The sequence below is a fragment of the Gracilinanus agilis genome, chromosome 3 (genome assembly GCF_016433145.1).
Source record: "Gracilinanus agilis isolate LMUSP501 chromosome 3, AgileGrace, whole genome shotgun sequence".
Classification (NCBI taxonomy): Eukaryota; Metazoa; Chordata; class Mammalia; order Didelphimorphia; family Didelphidae; genus Gracilinanus; species Gracilinanus agilis.
Window position 1 is genome coordinate 298712860 of NC_058132.1, and position 17575 is coordinate 298730434.

At 34.9% G+C, this 17575-nt stretch overlaps 1 protein-coding gene across 1 annotated transcript in view; it reads right to left on the reverse strand.

Annotated features, from left to right (window-relative positions):
* Positions 1–17575, reverse strand: part of MGAT5 (alpha-1,6-mannosylglycoprotein 6-beta-N-acetylglucosaminyltransferase) — a 242317-nt gene that overhangs the window by 123006 nt on the left and 101736 nt on the right. Inside the window, exons 5-9 of the mRNA XM_044669910.1 lie at positions 14873–14944; positions 13112–13273; positions 10592–10761; positions 9128–9262; positions 2849–2982 (exon numbers count right to left, since the gene is read on the reverse strand). Of these exons, the coding sequence (XP_044525845.1) occupies positions 2849–2982; positions 9128–9262; positions 10592–10761; positions 13112–13273; positions 14873–14944 (673 nt within the window). The remainder of the gene's footprint in view (positions 1–2848; positions 2983–9127; positions 9263–10591; positions 10762–13111; positions 13274–14872; positions 14945–17575) is intronic.

A 17575-nucleotide genomic window follows, 5' to 3' on the forward strand; every position in this document is an offset into this window, starting at 1 on the left:
CATCACTAGAACTGTAAGAAGTTATATAGGTCAACCTCCTGCTTTCAAGGAGATGATATCATCAGAAGTATAAATACTACTGAAGAAAGTTAAGACAAGTACATCTCAGCTCAAATGAATTAATTTTCTTTTGCTTTATAAATTAAATCCATGAGTACTTCACATGCCTACTGGTGAAACTAGGAACATCAATAGTAGATACACACTTTAAAAAATATATCATATCTCTCACTCTTTCCCCATTTCCTCCAAGTCTAACAAGAATGGAACCTAAAACATTCTCTCTTTCTATCTCTCTCTCTCCCTTATATACTTTCCTTTTTCAATGAATCTAGAAAAATGTCTATACTCCCTTCTACTTCTTTTTCTCTTCTCAACCCTTAACATTCTGTATTCCAACTTCAAAACTTAAATGAAATGACTCTCTTTAAATTAAATGCCAGAATTCAAGGAAGAGAATTGAGATGTATTGATCCATTCAAAACATGTTTTAAATATAATTTAATTTAAAATAAAAATAATAATAAAAAATAAATTAAATGCCAGATCTGATGGCCTTTTCTCAGACTATTTCCTTCTCAACTGACTGGTTGCACTTGACTCTGGTGACCACCTTTTCCTCCTGGATACTCTCTTCTCTTTGTACTTCTGTGACACTTCTATTCCCTGGTTTTCCTATCTGCCTAACCATTCCTTCTGGGTCCCCTTTGTTGCTTTTTTTTAAATCAACCCTATCACACTTAATGATTGTGGTTATTATTTAAGGCTCTATCCTAGTTCCAATTTCTTCTTTCTCTACTTTTTCTCATCAGAACTCATCAGTTTTCAAGAGCTTAATTATTATCTCTATGCAGATGACTCACAGATCTATATATTAGTCTTAGTTTCTCCCCTGCCTCAGCCCCTCATCATCAATTACCTGTGAGACATTTTCAAACTCAATGTCTCAGAGAAATAATAAACTAAAACCTCTCTAAAATAGAACTTATCTCCTCCTGTACTCAAACCCACAATAGTTCCACACTTTTCTATTTTTGTCAAAGCCACCATGAATCACCCAGTCTCATGGGCTTATACCCTCAGAAGTGAAGTTGACTCAACTGATTCCTCATTCTCCTTCAAGTCATATGGCAATGTTGCCAAATCTTGTCATTTCTACCTCCATATAACTCTCACAATAGGATTCCTTCCTTTTTAACTCTGGTGGCACAGTGGAAAGAGCTGAGAAGTCAAGAAGTCCTGATTTCAACTTTGGCTCCAGACCCTAGCTGTTTAACCCTGTACGAGTTACTTAATTTCTGTTTTCTTCATGTTTTCTCAAATATAAAATGGGGATAATAATACTACCTATCTTGCAAATGAATTATATTTAGAAAGCACTTAGCACAATGCTTGGCACAAAGTAAGCATGAAATAAATGCTCTTACAGTAGATATAAATGTTCCTTGTTTTGCCTCTACTTATCAGATAGTCACTACTCAGATCTTCCACTTCTTACAGTTAGACTATTCCAATGACTTTCTAATTCATCTCCCTGCCTCAAATCCCTACCCACTATAGTTCATCTTGCACATTGTTGTTAAAGAGGTTTTATTAAAGCACAAGTCTGATGTCATTTCCCTACACAGTCAACTCCAGTGACTCTCTATTGCTGTTAAATTGAATAAAAATATTTATTCAATTTCTATTTATCCTAAACCTATTTTTATATATACTTTATTGTTTTCTCCATTAGAATATAAGATCATTGCCAAGTAAAGATTGTTTGATTCTTTCTACTTGTATGCTCAATGCCTAGCAGAGTTCCTGCATATAATAGGTGCTTAGAAATGTCTGTTGATTAAATGTCTGCCAGTGATATTTCAAGGGAGGATTTTTTTAAATGAAAGAGTTTATTTTAAAATTAGGTGGCAAGGAAAGAGAATATATCAAAATCAAAGGAAGGAAAGGTGTCAATTTCTCATTTTAAAAAATGTTCTTGTTTTGCTATTCTACAAAATTTTGTGCAGAGTCCAAAAGAGAATTCTGACAATATTAGGAAAACTAGACTTTTCCCCTCAAGAATGAAATTTGTTAGTAAAAGTTATTTTCATGTTTCTTGTGCTAGACAAGGAAATATATCTCCTTACTTTCAAGGATTCTGTCAAATGGCAAAAGAGGTGAAAAGAGGGAAAAGAGGCTGGAAAAAAGAGAAAAGAAAAAAAAGGAAAAGAAAAGTGAATTCTCAGACTTTTTTTATAAGACTAGGAGTTGGATTCATAGGGAACTTAAAAGTCATTTACTCCAGTGGTGTCATACTCAAATAGAAATGAGGTCACTAAAATGTACGTAAGAATTACTGTGGCCTACATATTGAAAATTACATATCAATGTCTATGATTTTGTGTTTATTTTGTTAAATATTTCTCAATTATATTTTAATCTGGTTGGGGCTACAGTGGAGAGTATTATGGTCTGCATTTGAACTGTGGACAGTGTATTTGAAACTTAGGATCTACTCAAACACTCTCATTTTACAGACAGAGAGGTAAAATGATTTTTCCAAGGATACACAGGGAAGAAAGAGAAGAGCTAGGAAATGAATTCAGGGTCTTTTGATTCCAAAGCCAATGTTATTCCCACTGTATTATGCTATTTCCTTTGAAATATTCTCATGGGTGCTGAGAGGCATTCAAGTTGTATCTTCAGCGTTTGGGCCAAATTTGTTTATTGATTTTTCAAGGCAAGCTAGAAATCACTCTACTTTTCTACAATCCCTCACTCATCTAGATTTGTTCTCAAGAGAAGGGGGAAGGGAAACACAGCTACTTTAGGAAGAATTTTGGAAAACAGAAGAAAGAATACTCACGGAACATTGTATAAAATTGTTGAGGATTAAGGTTCCATTTTCCCCATGGGGTCTTGTGGCCTTTAGACTGGGCATAATTAGCATGATTAAATTCTGGTTCAGTACCAAATGAATCCAGCACTCGGAGCATGCACCTGAAAGAAAAAGCCATTTCTCAGAACTGAAATCTTTATCTGAAAAATGTTGGAAGCAAAAAAGATGTGGCCAGGTCAGGGGCTCAGTGGTATGAAATTTGGATCTAGAGATGGGATATCCTAGGTTCAATCTGGCCCCAGACACTTCCTAGCTGTGTGACCCAAAGCAAGGCCCTTAACCCACATTGCCTAGCCCTTACTGCTCGTATGCCTTAGAATCAATACTCAGTATTGATTCAAGAGAGAAGGTAAGGGTTTAAAAAAAAACCCCAAAAGATTCTAATTTAGCCATATAATTATATCTTCAACACCAAAGTGCTTTTAGTTTAAAAAAATTATATGTAAATATATAGATATAGCTAGGATTGCTGTCCTCTGTAGCTGCTTTCAGAGAATCAATTTTATTTTATTTTATTTTATTTTTAAACCCTTACCTTCCATCTTGGAGTCAATACTGTGTATTAGCTCCAAAGGCAGAAGAGTGGTAAGGGTAGGCAATAGGGGTCAAGTGACTTGCCCAGGGTCACACAGCTGGGAACTGTCTGAGGCCAAATTGAACCTAGGACCTCTGGACTCTAGGCCTGGCTCTCAATCCACTGAGCTACCCAGCTGCCCCATAGAGAGAATCAATTTTAGAGTTAAAAATTATAGCTTATTTAATCCAAATCCCTTTTTTTACAGAAGCAGAAAGTGAGATACAAGAAAAATATGTTATTTGCTCAAAGTCCAACAATGAAATAAGTGTACAACTAAGATGAGATTTTAAGACTCCTATTCTCTCCTTGGTAGCATGGTGCCCCCTTTGTATATCAAATTCACATATCATTATAATCTATTATGTGGGCATATAATAAAAACTATTTGCCACAGCATTCTCACATAAATTAGAGCTTATCTTTCAAATGTTTGCTATTCTCATACTTTAGGCAATAGTTCTTTAATAAATACATAATAAATAATAACTGAAGTTTATTATTATTATTATGAAGGATGGGGAGAGGAGTCAAGTCAAAAGGGACCTATTTGGTCTGATTTACATTTTTGACACAAAAAAACTTACATTTAAAATTCAGAGATATGATTCCAGTAAGACTTTGAATTTTGTTTGAAAGGCAAGGTGTTGATTTTTAAGTATTCTATTGAAATATAGTGATATCATGCAAAGAACATTAAAAAGGGGGAGAAATGTGAGAAAAGTGTCCAAGAAACATCTTTTGAAAACAAAGACATACAAACACACATATAAACACAAAACAATCTAAAAGTAGGAGCCAATATCAAAGCAAAAATAACTGTTTATTTTTCAAAGCTGTTGATATTAATTTAGCCTCATTTTCATCATCATCAGGCTGCTCTTTGAAAATAACATCTTTTCCTGGACTCATATAAATCAGAATTTCTGAAACCCACTGAGGCAGCATGCTTTTAAAGTAAATAAAGCAAGACCAAGTCTTCTATTTTACGACCTGATGAAGAGAATGATGTTAAAGAGCCTGGCTCAGCTACTTTCCACCTTTTGTAGAAATATGGATGCCTGCCATTTAGGAGGTCAAATTTGAAACATGGTTTGTCTTCAGGGAACAAAACAGAGAAAAAAAAATCAAAACGCCTAAATAAAAAATTTTCAAAGAGCAAAAAGGCATAGTATTACTTTAATGTGATGACTTTCCTATCAGAAAATACATTTATCATTATGTAGAGGCTTTGTTGCTTGGAAGTCTTCCTAAAGCAATAAAAATAGGAGGAAAAAAAAAGGCAACAACCCAGGACCGCACTGGAACACAAGTCAACCACAGGGACCACTCCAATTCAATGGCTATTATTCTCTGTATGTCATCACTGGCTTTCACTGAAAACATTTTCAAAGCATCAATTTTCTCAGCATCCCTAAGAACACTCGAGTGGAAATTCTGGGGATACTATAGAGGTAAATGGGAACCATAGGTCTAGGAGATAGGGAAATAGGGAGCTTTAGGTCGCTAACACATTTTTGTTTTCCATATACTGTGAAGATTGCAAAATAATCATTTTGCCAGGGTATTTTGGAAGCCACAGTGGGTGTCTTCTGGGATGGTGCTCTATAATGAGCAACCACAATGGGTATTCTCATTCTTTCAATGCAAACAGTGAATGAGTTCCCCCTTTGTAATAGGCAGCATAGTAGGTGCTGTGTGGGGGATAAAAAGATAAATAAGACATGGACCCTGAAAGGCTCTCCTTTTCATTTCTCTTCTTGATGATGATTTAAAGCAGGGATTATTTACATTTTTTGGGTCACGGACCCTTTAAGCAGCCTGGTTGTTGAAGCCTAGGGAATCCTTCTCAGAATAATGTTATTAAATGTGCAAAATAAAATACACAGGATTAAAAAGGAAACCAATTGTACTGAAATTGAGTTATCAAAAAATCCTTAAAAAAAAAGGTTCATGAAGTCCAGGTTAAAAAACCCTATGTTAAATGGCCTATCAATGCGTTTATACAAATGCTGGAAGAAATGATTTTAGCGTGTACTGTTCCCCTAAAAAATAAGAAAAACCATATCACTTCTTACCTGGGACATTATAAAGCCTCCTAATTTTCCCTGCCTCTAGTCTCATTTCCTTTCCCAGTTCATTTTCCCCATAGTTGCCAAACTGGTATTTCTAAAGTGTTGTTCAAATAATGTCATTTGGAATCAAAAAGCTTCAGCAGAAACTTAATGCATCTAGAAAAAATCATAACCTTCTATTTGGCATTTACCACCCCCCTCTAGGCAATTTGGTCTCCACATCATCCCCTTATTTCTGTGCCTTTCTCCGGACTGTTCACTCTCCTACCCCACCTCCCACTCTGGGGAATGCACATCCTACTTTCTCATCTCTTAGAATCCCCACCTCCTTTGAAAGCTTAGTTCAAGTCCCATCTCCTACATGTGATCTTTCCTAAGCCTCGTATTACATGGATCCCTAAAGAACAGAGATTTTGTAATGTCCATTTTATGCAATGACTAGCAGTTAGGAACAATTAGGCGTTAAAAAAATGCTGCAGATGTTCCATACAATGCCTAAAAACTGGGGACTTTTAAAACTGTGGGTTATTGTACTCCAAGGCTTAGGGATTTATTTTTGCTTTTGAGGTTCTCTTTTAAAGTAGTTGTCATATAGACTGATTACAACAGAAGAAATAGAAGAGATTTGCAGGGAAGGGTCTCTTCCTCAAAAAGCTTCTAAACTTACTATGTTTTAGAACTCTATTTAAAGTTTTAATATTTATACCTTCACCCTGAATCTCAGGACAGACTGGTGATTAAAAAAGATATTTTGCCATGAGATAGATGCCAGGAGCAAGTGGCCTTCTACCAACAAGGGAGTCATATATCAAAGCCAAACATTTCTGGAGCATCTTTCACTGTTTTGTGACTCTAGCACCACTGGATGACTATTCAATTAAATTTCTCTACTTGTTTTTCATTTCTAGTTTACTGCTTTAAAAAAATCCACTAGTGACCTATTTGCCATTGGAACCTATCTCTCACTTTCTCTAAATAACCTTCTTTAGGAAGATTCTGAAATAAAACAACCTGGAAAACATAGGCAACTTAGAAAAGAAGTCATTTATAACCTTCATTTCCAGTACAAGTTCAAAAGAGTTTACATGTTTACTCAAATGAAAAATGGAAAATTGCATGCTAAAATTCAATATGATTTATTTGACTATATCTTGGATTATCTACCTACTATCATTACCGAAAAATGAAGATGCTCCTTTATTTACTAATCTGCAAAATGGAAAGAAATGCAGAAAAGATTCTTAGCACTATTACAAAACTTCCTAGATTCTTAGTCTTGCCATGGAACAGAGCTCCTGGCCCAGATACACTAGGAAAGATATATCGCCATTTAAAATCCCTAATAGAGAATATATTTAGGAAAGGAACAATAACATGGTAAGCTGTACTGAAAAGACTCCTTAGGAATAACGTTTTTTTTTTTAACCCAACTAGAACAAAATCAAGAGTGATTGTTTCAATCATACAACTATAGTTTTTTAATTGATCCAAATTTCACTACTGAGGTTTGTGATTTGTGGTTGTTTTGCACAATGATCCCAGTTAGTTGTTGTGTTTTACATATTAAATATTTGGATGAGAATTTCTATTTAACATTCATCAGGCATTTGCCTGGTGTAGGCATGTAAAGATGGAGGAAGAAGAAGAAATTCAAGTCATCTAATAAATAAAAAAGTCCTCATCTTTTTAATTAAAAAAAATCATATGAATTTGTATGTCTAATAACATACAAGAAATTTTGCTTGCAGTAGATAACGTTACATTGGACAATATACTCATTTTATAGACACATATGAGTACATATACTCATACATACATATGTCTACACATATGCATATATTTGGTATATAAACACACACAGTATGATATCATCACCTCAGGCCAGACTCAGAACCATGTAAATTTGAGTCAAAAACATTTTTTAAAGTAAAAAACTTTTTTAACCCTTACCTTTTATCTTAGAATTAATACTAATTATTGGTCCCAAGGCAGAAGAGTGGTAAGGGCTAGCCAATTGGGATTAAGTGGCTTACCAAAATCACACAGATAAGATGTGTCTAAAGCTAGATTTGATCCCAGGACCTCACATCTTTAGACTGATGCTCTATCTACTGAGCCTCCTAGCTGCCCCCAGAAGGGATTTCAACAGACATCTAGTTCTAGCCATTCCCCAAAGAAATTTCCATTCTAATATACCAGATTCAACTCAAGTGCTACCTTCTCCATACAACCTTCCTTAATTCTTGAGGAAAAAGCTCTTATCTCCCTCTTTAAATTTCTCCTTTTCTCATTGCATCCCTCCTTTTCACTTATCTCACTTTTCTTTATATCTTGGCTATTTTTCTTTCTGTTCCATTACTGCATCCTTCCTAGACAGCATATTCTGTGTTATACCAAACCTTAAGTTCCAAAATAGTTGTGCCCTTGTTCAAAGTAACTGCTTGAAAAAATGTTGGATTTTTGTTGAATTGAAGGTGAATCTCTCCCTTATACCCTTCAAAGCCATCCTCTTCATGCTCCTCCCACAAGAATATAGATTCTGTATCTGGAACACTGGAACACTGGGCTCTCTGACCCTTTTTTGCTTTATTTATCCCACCAATTGGTTTCCATTCCACTTCTCAGCTATTTCCAAAACATACCATAGCACTTGGTAATGCTTTGCCTCTCCTTTCTTCAACTCTTTCCTCCTTCCATTAGAGTTTAAGCTCCTTAAGAGCAGGTACTATCTTATTGAATGAGATATTTATAAAGCACTTATCACAGTGCCTGACACATAAGTGGCACTGATTAATTCTCAAATGGGGGGGCATGCATATTACTTGCTTATATTTGCATCCCTAATTCTTAGCACAACACCTGGAATAAGTTATTGAGTCTTTTCAGTTATGTCTGATTTGTTTGTTTTTTGCAAAGATACTGGAATGGCTTGTCATTTCCTTCTCCAGTTCATTTTACAGATGAGGAAACTGAGACAAACAAGGATAAGTGATTTTCCCAGGATCATACAGCTAATAAGTATGTGAGGACAGATTTAAACTTAAGATGAGTCTTTCTGACTTCAAGCCCCAGTATCATATCCACTGTGTCACCTAGTAGACTGCCTGACATATAATAAGGGATTAATAAATGCTATTTTTTATTTTACAAGTATCATATTTGTTTTTTAATATAAAATTCAGCTTTCATTATAAATATTTTCTTTTAGTTTGAGGACTAATGTCATAGAATGGAAATCCAAGATCATTTCATACCTTAAAAAAACAGAACATAAAATTTCCTTACCAAAGTCTGTCTTTCAAATCAATATTTTATCAAAGGGCTGAAATAGGTATAGGGAGAAAGGAAGGAAATGAAATTGGGAAGTTAGAAAAAAATGCCTGAAACATATTTCCTGTTCTTTGGAGGTCAATGAAAATAATGAATGATTGTTGAAGGTGGAAAGTAGCTGTGAACAATTTGGCTTTCAATTAGGAAAAATCAGCACAAATATAAGGATCTTCTTTTTTTTGCCTCACTCCTTGCTAAAACAAATGCCACTTAAATGTCATTGTTAAAGAATTGACATAAAGTTTCAATTGAAAACAAAACACTTACTGGTAATGAACCCAGGAAGGGCCAAGAGTTTTCTTAAATTGAGTGAGTCCCACGATATCAATATAAATGAGCTCCACAATCCTATCACCCACAGTTGGGCAGCCAGATCTATTACCTACAACCCTCTTCATTATCCTAGGGAGAGAGGAAAAACACACACAATAGATAATTTACAAAATGTTATATATACATGGGCAATCTAATGGCTTTTCTAATGAAATATCTCAAATTCATTTTTTCCATGAAGCCTTCCCTGATATTTCCCAGGAACTCTCTCTCTATTTCTCTTTCATTCTCTCTTTTGACCATGGCACCTAGATATTAGTAGAATAGTAGAAAGTTCACTAGAATTGGGAATCAGAAGACCTGGATTCCAGTCTTAATAATGGTCTTCTTCGACTACACATCTAACTTCAAAATTTTAGTTTCCCTATAAAATGTTTTAGTTTCCCTATAAAATGGGCCTAACTTCTGTTATAACTATCCTTACAGAGTTGGTATGTATTTGATGAACTTCAATGCCCTATACAAATAATTTCTCAAAATAATGATCATCATTACTGCATTTATCAAGAACCATTCATAAACAGTATTTCTATGGTTGGTATAATGCTAGATGCTAGTTATACAGTTGTGGTCTTGTATCATTTGGTACTCTTTCCTTGTCTATTCCTAATACAAAGTAACAGGTACTTTTCATATTGCTTTCTAAACTGTTCCTTTCCTTACAATTTCACCTACAATTTAAATCCAAAGCCACTGGGAATTATTTTCCTTATTCCACACTGTAATAACTTGGATCCTTGGGTCAGCCTCTCTACAAGTAGTTCATTCAGTGTGTGTGTGCGCAAAAAAACTGGTGGATATGTCTATGAGAATGCTTAGCCAGTTATATCAATCTAAAAAGGATTAAGAGACTGATAGAGAAGTGGAAGAAGAAAAAGGAGAGGGATAGAAGGAGAAGCAACTATCGGTTAGGTACAAACACAGATAGTTGATAGACTTGGAGGTGAAAGTCTGATGACTTAAAAAGAAGTCCAAGGCTTTCAGGAAATTTGCCCCACCCAAATTAAATTATAAACAGGAATTTGTCTTAAGATAGAAAAAGCTTGATGCTGAGTGGGGAAGGGTATAAATTTCAGCAAGAGACAGGGAATTAGTAAAGTCAAGAATGCATTGTGCTGCAGATGTCTGAAGCACCTGTAATAGCAATGAATAAGCTCCTTAGTTTGAATTTTCTTGTGTTCATTTATGAAGCCTCCGGAGCCTGCAGCTACAATGAAAACATATCATCCTTTTCACAGTGTATGTATTTAGCTCCTGAAAATAATCTTCTTATCTCCTGTTTAGTGAATTATCACTTTCATTTTTCTCTGCGAGAAATTACACACTAATAGAGGCTTCAAGAGTTTACAATTTCTTTTTTTGTATTCCAGCTTCAAAATTGAAAAGTAATCTCCTTACTCCTTGAGCTCAGCCAGTGAAGCTGAAATCCTAATGTCATGGCCCAGTAAGTAGAGAGATGTAATTAAATCACTCCACTGAACTAATTCACCAAGTGGGCCTCCACTAAATGCATTCTCTGCAATCTTGAAGCCAGATTCCTTGGTCAGAAGTCCCAGGTGAACGAGAATCTGAAAAATAAGACACACAGATAGGTTTATGTTGAATTAACATCCAAATTACTTAAGACATTTCCACCATGAGACTCAATACTTGATAAAGTAGCCACAAAACAGTGTTCACATTTAGAGGCTTTATTTTCCATATCGATAAAGAGAGAGGAAGAAAATGATATTTGAGACAGAGAAGCAAGGACTACGATTCTACCCTTTGCATATGATGAGTACTTCTCTCTATTTGAGCTGTAAGAAACATAATCAAGTTCTTTTAAAAAAGGAAGAGAAGAAATCAAAATTAATGAAGCATGATTTTACTTTATATGCAATAGATTGACAAAGGTGACAATAGTCAACGTTGGAAGGATTGTGAAAATGCATGTAAATATGAACATACTGTTGGTGTAGTTGTAAACAGGACTATCCATTCTGGAAACCAATTTAGAATTACACTAAGTGACTAAAATATTCATAACTTTTCACCTAGAGATCCCACTTAGTCACATGTTCTGAGGAGGTCAATAACAAAAAGAACAGTTTGATTACACAATAAAACATTTATAGCAGTGCTTTTATAATAGCAAAGAATTAGAAACAAAGTAGACACCTGATCTGAAAAATAACTAAAACATTTAAATTATGGCACAGGAAAATGATGGAATATTACTATGTTATAAGAAACAGTAACTATGTTGAACACAGAGAAACATAGGAAAACTTATGAACTTATGCAAAGTATAGTTAAGTAGAAACAGTAAACTAATATATACAATGACAACAATGAAAATGGAAAGAATAAGACAATAGTAAAAAAAAACCCCTAAATTATATGAAATAACACTGATGACCAGTAACATTTGACTTGGATGGCAGAAGAACTGGGTTCATACACTAGATACTGAATAGCATTGTGACCCTGAAGAAATCTTAACTTCTCTCTGTTCAGTCTCCTCATCTGTAAAACAAAAAGCCTTAGACTCAGTGGCCTTTAAGGTTTCTTCCAACTTTACATTTATAATCCTATAATCAATGATCTCTCCTTTTCAGAGGTAGGGTAGGAGGGGTGTCCAGCAGAGCACATAATGTCAGGTCTAATTTATGTGATTTTTATCTTGCCTTCCCCTCTACTCTTCCCCCATCGCTTTTATGCTTTCTTAATAGAGATGGCTGTCTAAGGGAATGGGGAAGGATATATAGGGAAATGTAGATGTTATAAAAGGAAAAAAACCACCATACATATTTTTAAAAGAACTAAACTCATATATATTTTTATATATATTTATACCTTCTGTCTTTAGAATCAAAACTATGGATTGCTTCCAAGGCAGAAGGGTATAAAGGGCTAGGAAATGGAGGTTAACTGACTTGCCCAAGTTCACACAGCTAGGAAGTGTATGAAACCAGAATTGAATATAGGCACTTTGATCTCTAGGCCTGGCTTTCAGTCTACTGAACCACCTAGCTGCCCCCATCATGATAATATTTAGAGACAATTAGTAATGTTTGGTTCCAGGCTTTACAAAAAGTAGATGTTGGACAAATATTGACTGAATTGTTGAAACAAATTTTTGTCAAACCAGAAAAAAACTAAACAAATGAAAAACTGGGCAAAAGTAGTTCAATGAGTAATTGAGGGTTTGGAAAGTACTTTCATCTTTTTTTCTTTTTCTAAACTATCAAATCAATCAGAACTGAAAACAATGCTCATCTGCCTAATTCTTTGAAATAGACCAAAGAAGTGTGAAGAAACACCATTAACTCTACTTAGCCCTTAAGCTTGCTGCACATTTAATCTATAATCCATCTTTCCCATCAAGAATCTATATCAGAGCACTCAGAAGTTTCTCTTCTTCAACTTGAAATGGATCGGTTCAAGTTAAGGTGATGGAATCAATTTTCAGGGCACTGGGTAAAGACACCCAATGAAACACACAGGGCAATGCTGACTTATTCCTAGCAGTAGAAAATAGGAACCCAGCTGAAGTGAAATCATGGAAAGGCTGGCATGGAAAATATAAATGAACAAAAGAGAGAGGGGAGGCATGTCTTCACAAAAAGGCTAGTTTCAGAAAGTGAAATGTGGAAATATTGCTTGACGATGATCGATTCGATCTGATGAATCAAAATACACTATGGTCGGCAGGCATATTACTAAGTGCCTTTCCAGAAAGCTGTTTACTCCTGATGTTTGAGAGGATAATTGGAAGAAATGAACACAAAAATGAGTTGTATAAAAGACACAGCAGATTCACCCTGAGGGAATATCATTCTCAAGACCATATATTTCTATTTTGGTCCTTTTTCAAAGCAAAATCAAACTTAAAAGGAAAACTGGTGACTGTAACAAAATTAATAAGAAACTCACTTTTTTCCGTTTTCTCTTTTCAAGGTTTTGCTTTTCTGCCAGTGACTTAATTGCTTCAATCCATGCATCAGCCATTCGTCGGATCCTTAGTATCATCCATCGGAATTCTTCGTGCCGTTTCATCATTCCATAGAGTAGATTAAAATCTGTACGAATTTCTGCCTGTGAATAGAAGTTTCATAGAGTAAAAGGAAATGAAGTGGGGGTAGGTGGAGGACCCAAAATATTTGGAAGCATGATGGTTTTGATGTGATGATGTTTCACCTTGAAGTTGAGAGGCTGAAGTGAATACTAGACTTTAAAAATAAAGCTCCTCTTTTGTACAACAATTTAAAAGAGCTAGGTTTATCAACTGAAAAATGAAGGTCTCTGACCTTCTTAAGATATACCATAGGAAAACTATATACCACGCACTTCTTATTAAATATTGTTCAATCTAATTTTAACAAAATGGATTGTGGGTGCATGCAACATGTCTTGAACATGTTAAACTCTTGTTTTCATGATATGGAGAAAAAACAAAGAACTATTCCTCCTAGAATTAGAGGAAATTTATACAATTTATTCTGCTTTCTGTCTGTTTCCAGGGAATCCATATATATTTCTACTTCATGAAGGAGGAAGGGAAAGCTTATGAGAGGGCATAGACTTCTATCCCTGAACAACCAGGACACTTGACTAGGAGGAGTATGTTCCATATACAAGACTCTTGAAATTGGTATGACCATCCTACTTTTTTTTAGTGGGGTAAGAATGCACCAATAACTCCACTGAGGCAGAGAATTCGAGGTGAGGAATTTCCATCTACCAATAAATGTTTGCAACTCTTTTATAGCTTATAATTTTAGAGTCACTTTAATTCCAATATTTTGTATTTGTTTATATGTGAACCTGATATTCCCTCCCTACTGCTTTCCTACCATGGAGGCAGGAAATGTTTCTTGTAGTTTTTACATCACTGGTGGCTCACAAAGAAACTCATACATAAGCAAGCATTGAAAGGTAAAGTGACTTGCCCCGGGTAACACAGCTCACACCTAGTCCTGAACTTGAACCCAAGACTTTTTTGCCTCTAAGTTTAATTCGCTACCTACTATGCTACATGGCTTTGCTTAGACATTCTTATTGGAGTTCCAGGACTTACATGAGGTCTCACATTTTATTATGGATGTAGTGAACTTTGAAAGGGGCTTGAAAAAGGCTCTTGGTGTAGCAAGTACTTTACAAATGATTAATGAGTGACGTTCAAAGAGTTCTATTGCTTGTACAAAATTGTAAACTCTTTGACTGAGGTCAGGAAACATATTTCCTATTAATTTCATAACCCATCATGTATAACTATTTTGAATAGTATGGGGCATATGCTAGATATTCAATAAATGCTTACTGGTTAATTTGCCCAGGCCACCCATCAGCCCTGAATAGGTCACTCACTTCCATAGGACTGGCAAAAAAAAAAAAAAAATTGTTTCTTTGAATTTCAAGTTACAGTAGGAAGCGTATGGAACAAAGATGTCAAACATGTAGCCCTGAAGACTCTTGAGTGTAACCGGAACCAGATTCAAATGAAATCAGGAAATGTTTAACAAAATAAATAAAAATAAAATAAAACCCCAATAATGTTAATATGCATTATTTTGGTTTAGAAGCCCCCATTTTTATCTGAGTTGGATACCAATGTTCTAGAAAGGGTTAATTACAGAGAAAATGCATCTTTTCTAAAGACCTAAGACTTGCAAGTAGGTTTTAAAACTGTCTCACCATTGAATTCTGATCTGGTTCTTCATTGGGATTTTTGGCTCTCCAAGGTAAATGAGGACACCAATTTTCAACCTGGAACACAAAACCATAAGATCTTAGGTGAGCTGATTTATATATGAATGCCTTTCTCCTCCCCCTCCCCCTAATTCCTTCTTTGGAAAAATATTACAAAATAACATTGGGTCAATAATTTAGTCTGAAGTTTTTTGTCTAATCAGAAGGAAAACCCTTATCAGTATTCTTTTACCAAAATCTTATTGCTCAAATCTTTATCAAAGACCTATTCAGTTTCTAAAGTAAGAAATCTAAGCAGTCAAGGAAAGAATCTTCCCTGTGTCTGATCAGAGAAATGATAAGACAAAGGGTAAAAATGTATTTTTTTCCATTACTTTCTCATTTCTATGACATCATTTAAAGCATTTGTTTGTTAATTATATTAAATCTTGCAAATATATCCCTTTCTTCCTACCCTCCTCACAATAGCACTAGAGAAGACATAATTTGACCAAAAATGTATATATAAAATTATGTTTTCCTTGTTTCTATTTACTAGTTCTTTATTTGGAGATAACATTTGATGAAGGCATCAGAAGAGCCTTCCAAAGAGTCTCTTCCAACCCCTTTTCTTGTCCTTTTCAGCATCTCTCTCTTGGTGATCACATCAGTTCATTTGGTTCAATTATCTCTTTATATATGATTCCCAAGTCTATATATAACCAGGAATCTTTCTCTTGTTGGTATTAAAGAAATGAACCTCCATTCCTAGAAGTATGGGATCAGTAAAGGAGTTCTGCATTTGCCCGAAACATTTCACTAGTTGTTACATGACTGCAAGCTATGAAACAATTATTTTTAAAATAATGAAAGTGAATATTGCACAGAGAGAAATGGACAGGTGAATTTAAGGTGTAAAAAGACTATAACATAATGAAATAAGAACTTTAAAGAACAATAAGGAGTAAAAAACATCAAGGAAATGTTTGATAGGGAGAGAACATGGGCTGGTAACATGTCCAAGAATGGCATGTAGATAGCTAGAGTGCTCTACTGCTGTCCTCAACTTATACATACATATATACATACACACATACATATACATATATATATATATATATGCGCAAAACAATGCCTTCATCATGCTGAGTATCAGGAATTAGGGAGATCATGATCATGGACAAGATGAGAAGACATGCACAGATTTCTTTTATTTTTTTTTTTTAAACCCTTACCTTCCATCTTGGAGTCAATACTGTGTATTGGCTCCAAGGCAAAAGAGTGGTAAGGGTAGGAAATGGGGGTCAAGTGACTTGCCCAGGGTTCACATAGGTGGGAAGTGGCCATGCACAGATTTCAATTGAGGAACATTCTGATTAATAAGATCACAGATCCATTGGAGCCATCTTTCTTCAAAGCTACAGTTCTATCTGTTGGCTATCTCTGCCTAATATGCCATATTGATCTCAAAATCAAGATGTCCAATACTGACTTGGTTTCTCTCTCTGCCAAACTCATCTGTTTTCTAAACTTCTCTATTTTGATAGTAGCACCACCATACTTCCAGTACCCTGGATCACAACCTTGGTGTCATCTCTTACTTTTTCTCTCTCCTATATACTACATATCCTATTTTTATTATTCCCCTTCATATACTCTATATCTTTGCCTAACTAGCTTACTTGCTGGTTACACATATCTCACCTCTAAATTTTTGTCTAGACAGAAGCCTATGCCTAAAATACAATCCATTTTCACTTCTTTGTCTTAAACTCTTTGGCTTTCTTCAAGGCCCAAACCAAGTAGTACCTCCTACTGGAAACTTTATCTGGTACTCCAACATGTAATTGCTCATTTTCTCCTCAAAATATCTTCTACTTACTTATCTGAATACAAGTTGTATGCCCTGAGAAGCAAATTTCATTTTTTTTTTGTATTCCATGGCATAGGACCTTATACGAGTATTTAATGCAAATGCTCTTTTAATGAATGAAAAGCTAAAGTTATTAAACTTAACTCTAATTATAAAGTATCTTGAGATCATCTTACTAAAATGTGACTTTGGTTTCTTAATTCATAATTATTAATTCATAATGTGCTAATTCATCATGATTTTTAAAAATCTAGTCAGCAAAAACAACCATGCATTTTCATGAGTAAAATTTAGCTGTAAATGACCAAGCTACAATCACTATGTAACACCAATGTGGGAGAAGAGTTAGTTTCTTATTGGAGAAGTGAAATTATATATTTCTGTTCCCACACCCCCATCAAAGAAAAAGTGAAATATATCCTTTCCCTTTTCTGGATCAAATTTAGATATAATCACACTCACAGATGACTTCTAGAAATAAAAAAGACTGTCTAGTACTAACAAAGGGAATATTGGATTGACTCCCTATACAGAAAAAAGCAACTTGCCTTGGCTGTCCAAGTTCTAATTGCTGGTCTTAGAACAATATTACCATGAATGGCAATATCTTCTTAAGTACTACAAATGAGAAAAGTGAGGAAGATAAAAAGAAAAATGAGTACCATACATAGAGAAGGGCTTTGGATCCAGCAACCTTGTCTACAACTGTGCTTCATATACTTTGGCTGGACTAAAGAACTTAGATCAAAGAAATGAGAGTGCTCCCCCCAAAACACTGCTAAAAAGCATGTTTATAAAAAGGAAGCTTCAAATAGAAACTTCTGACTTCCAACACA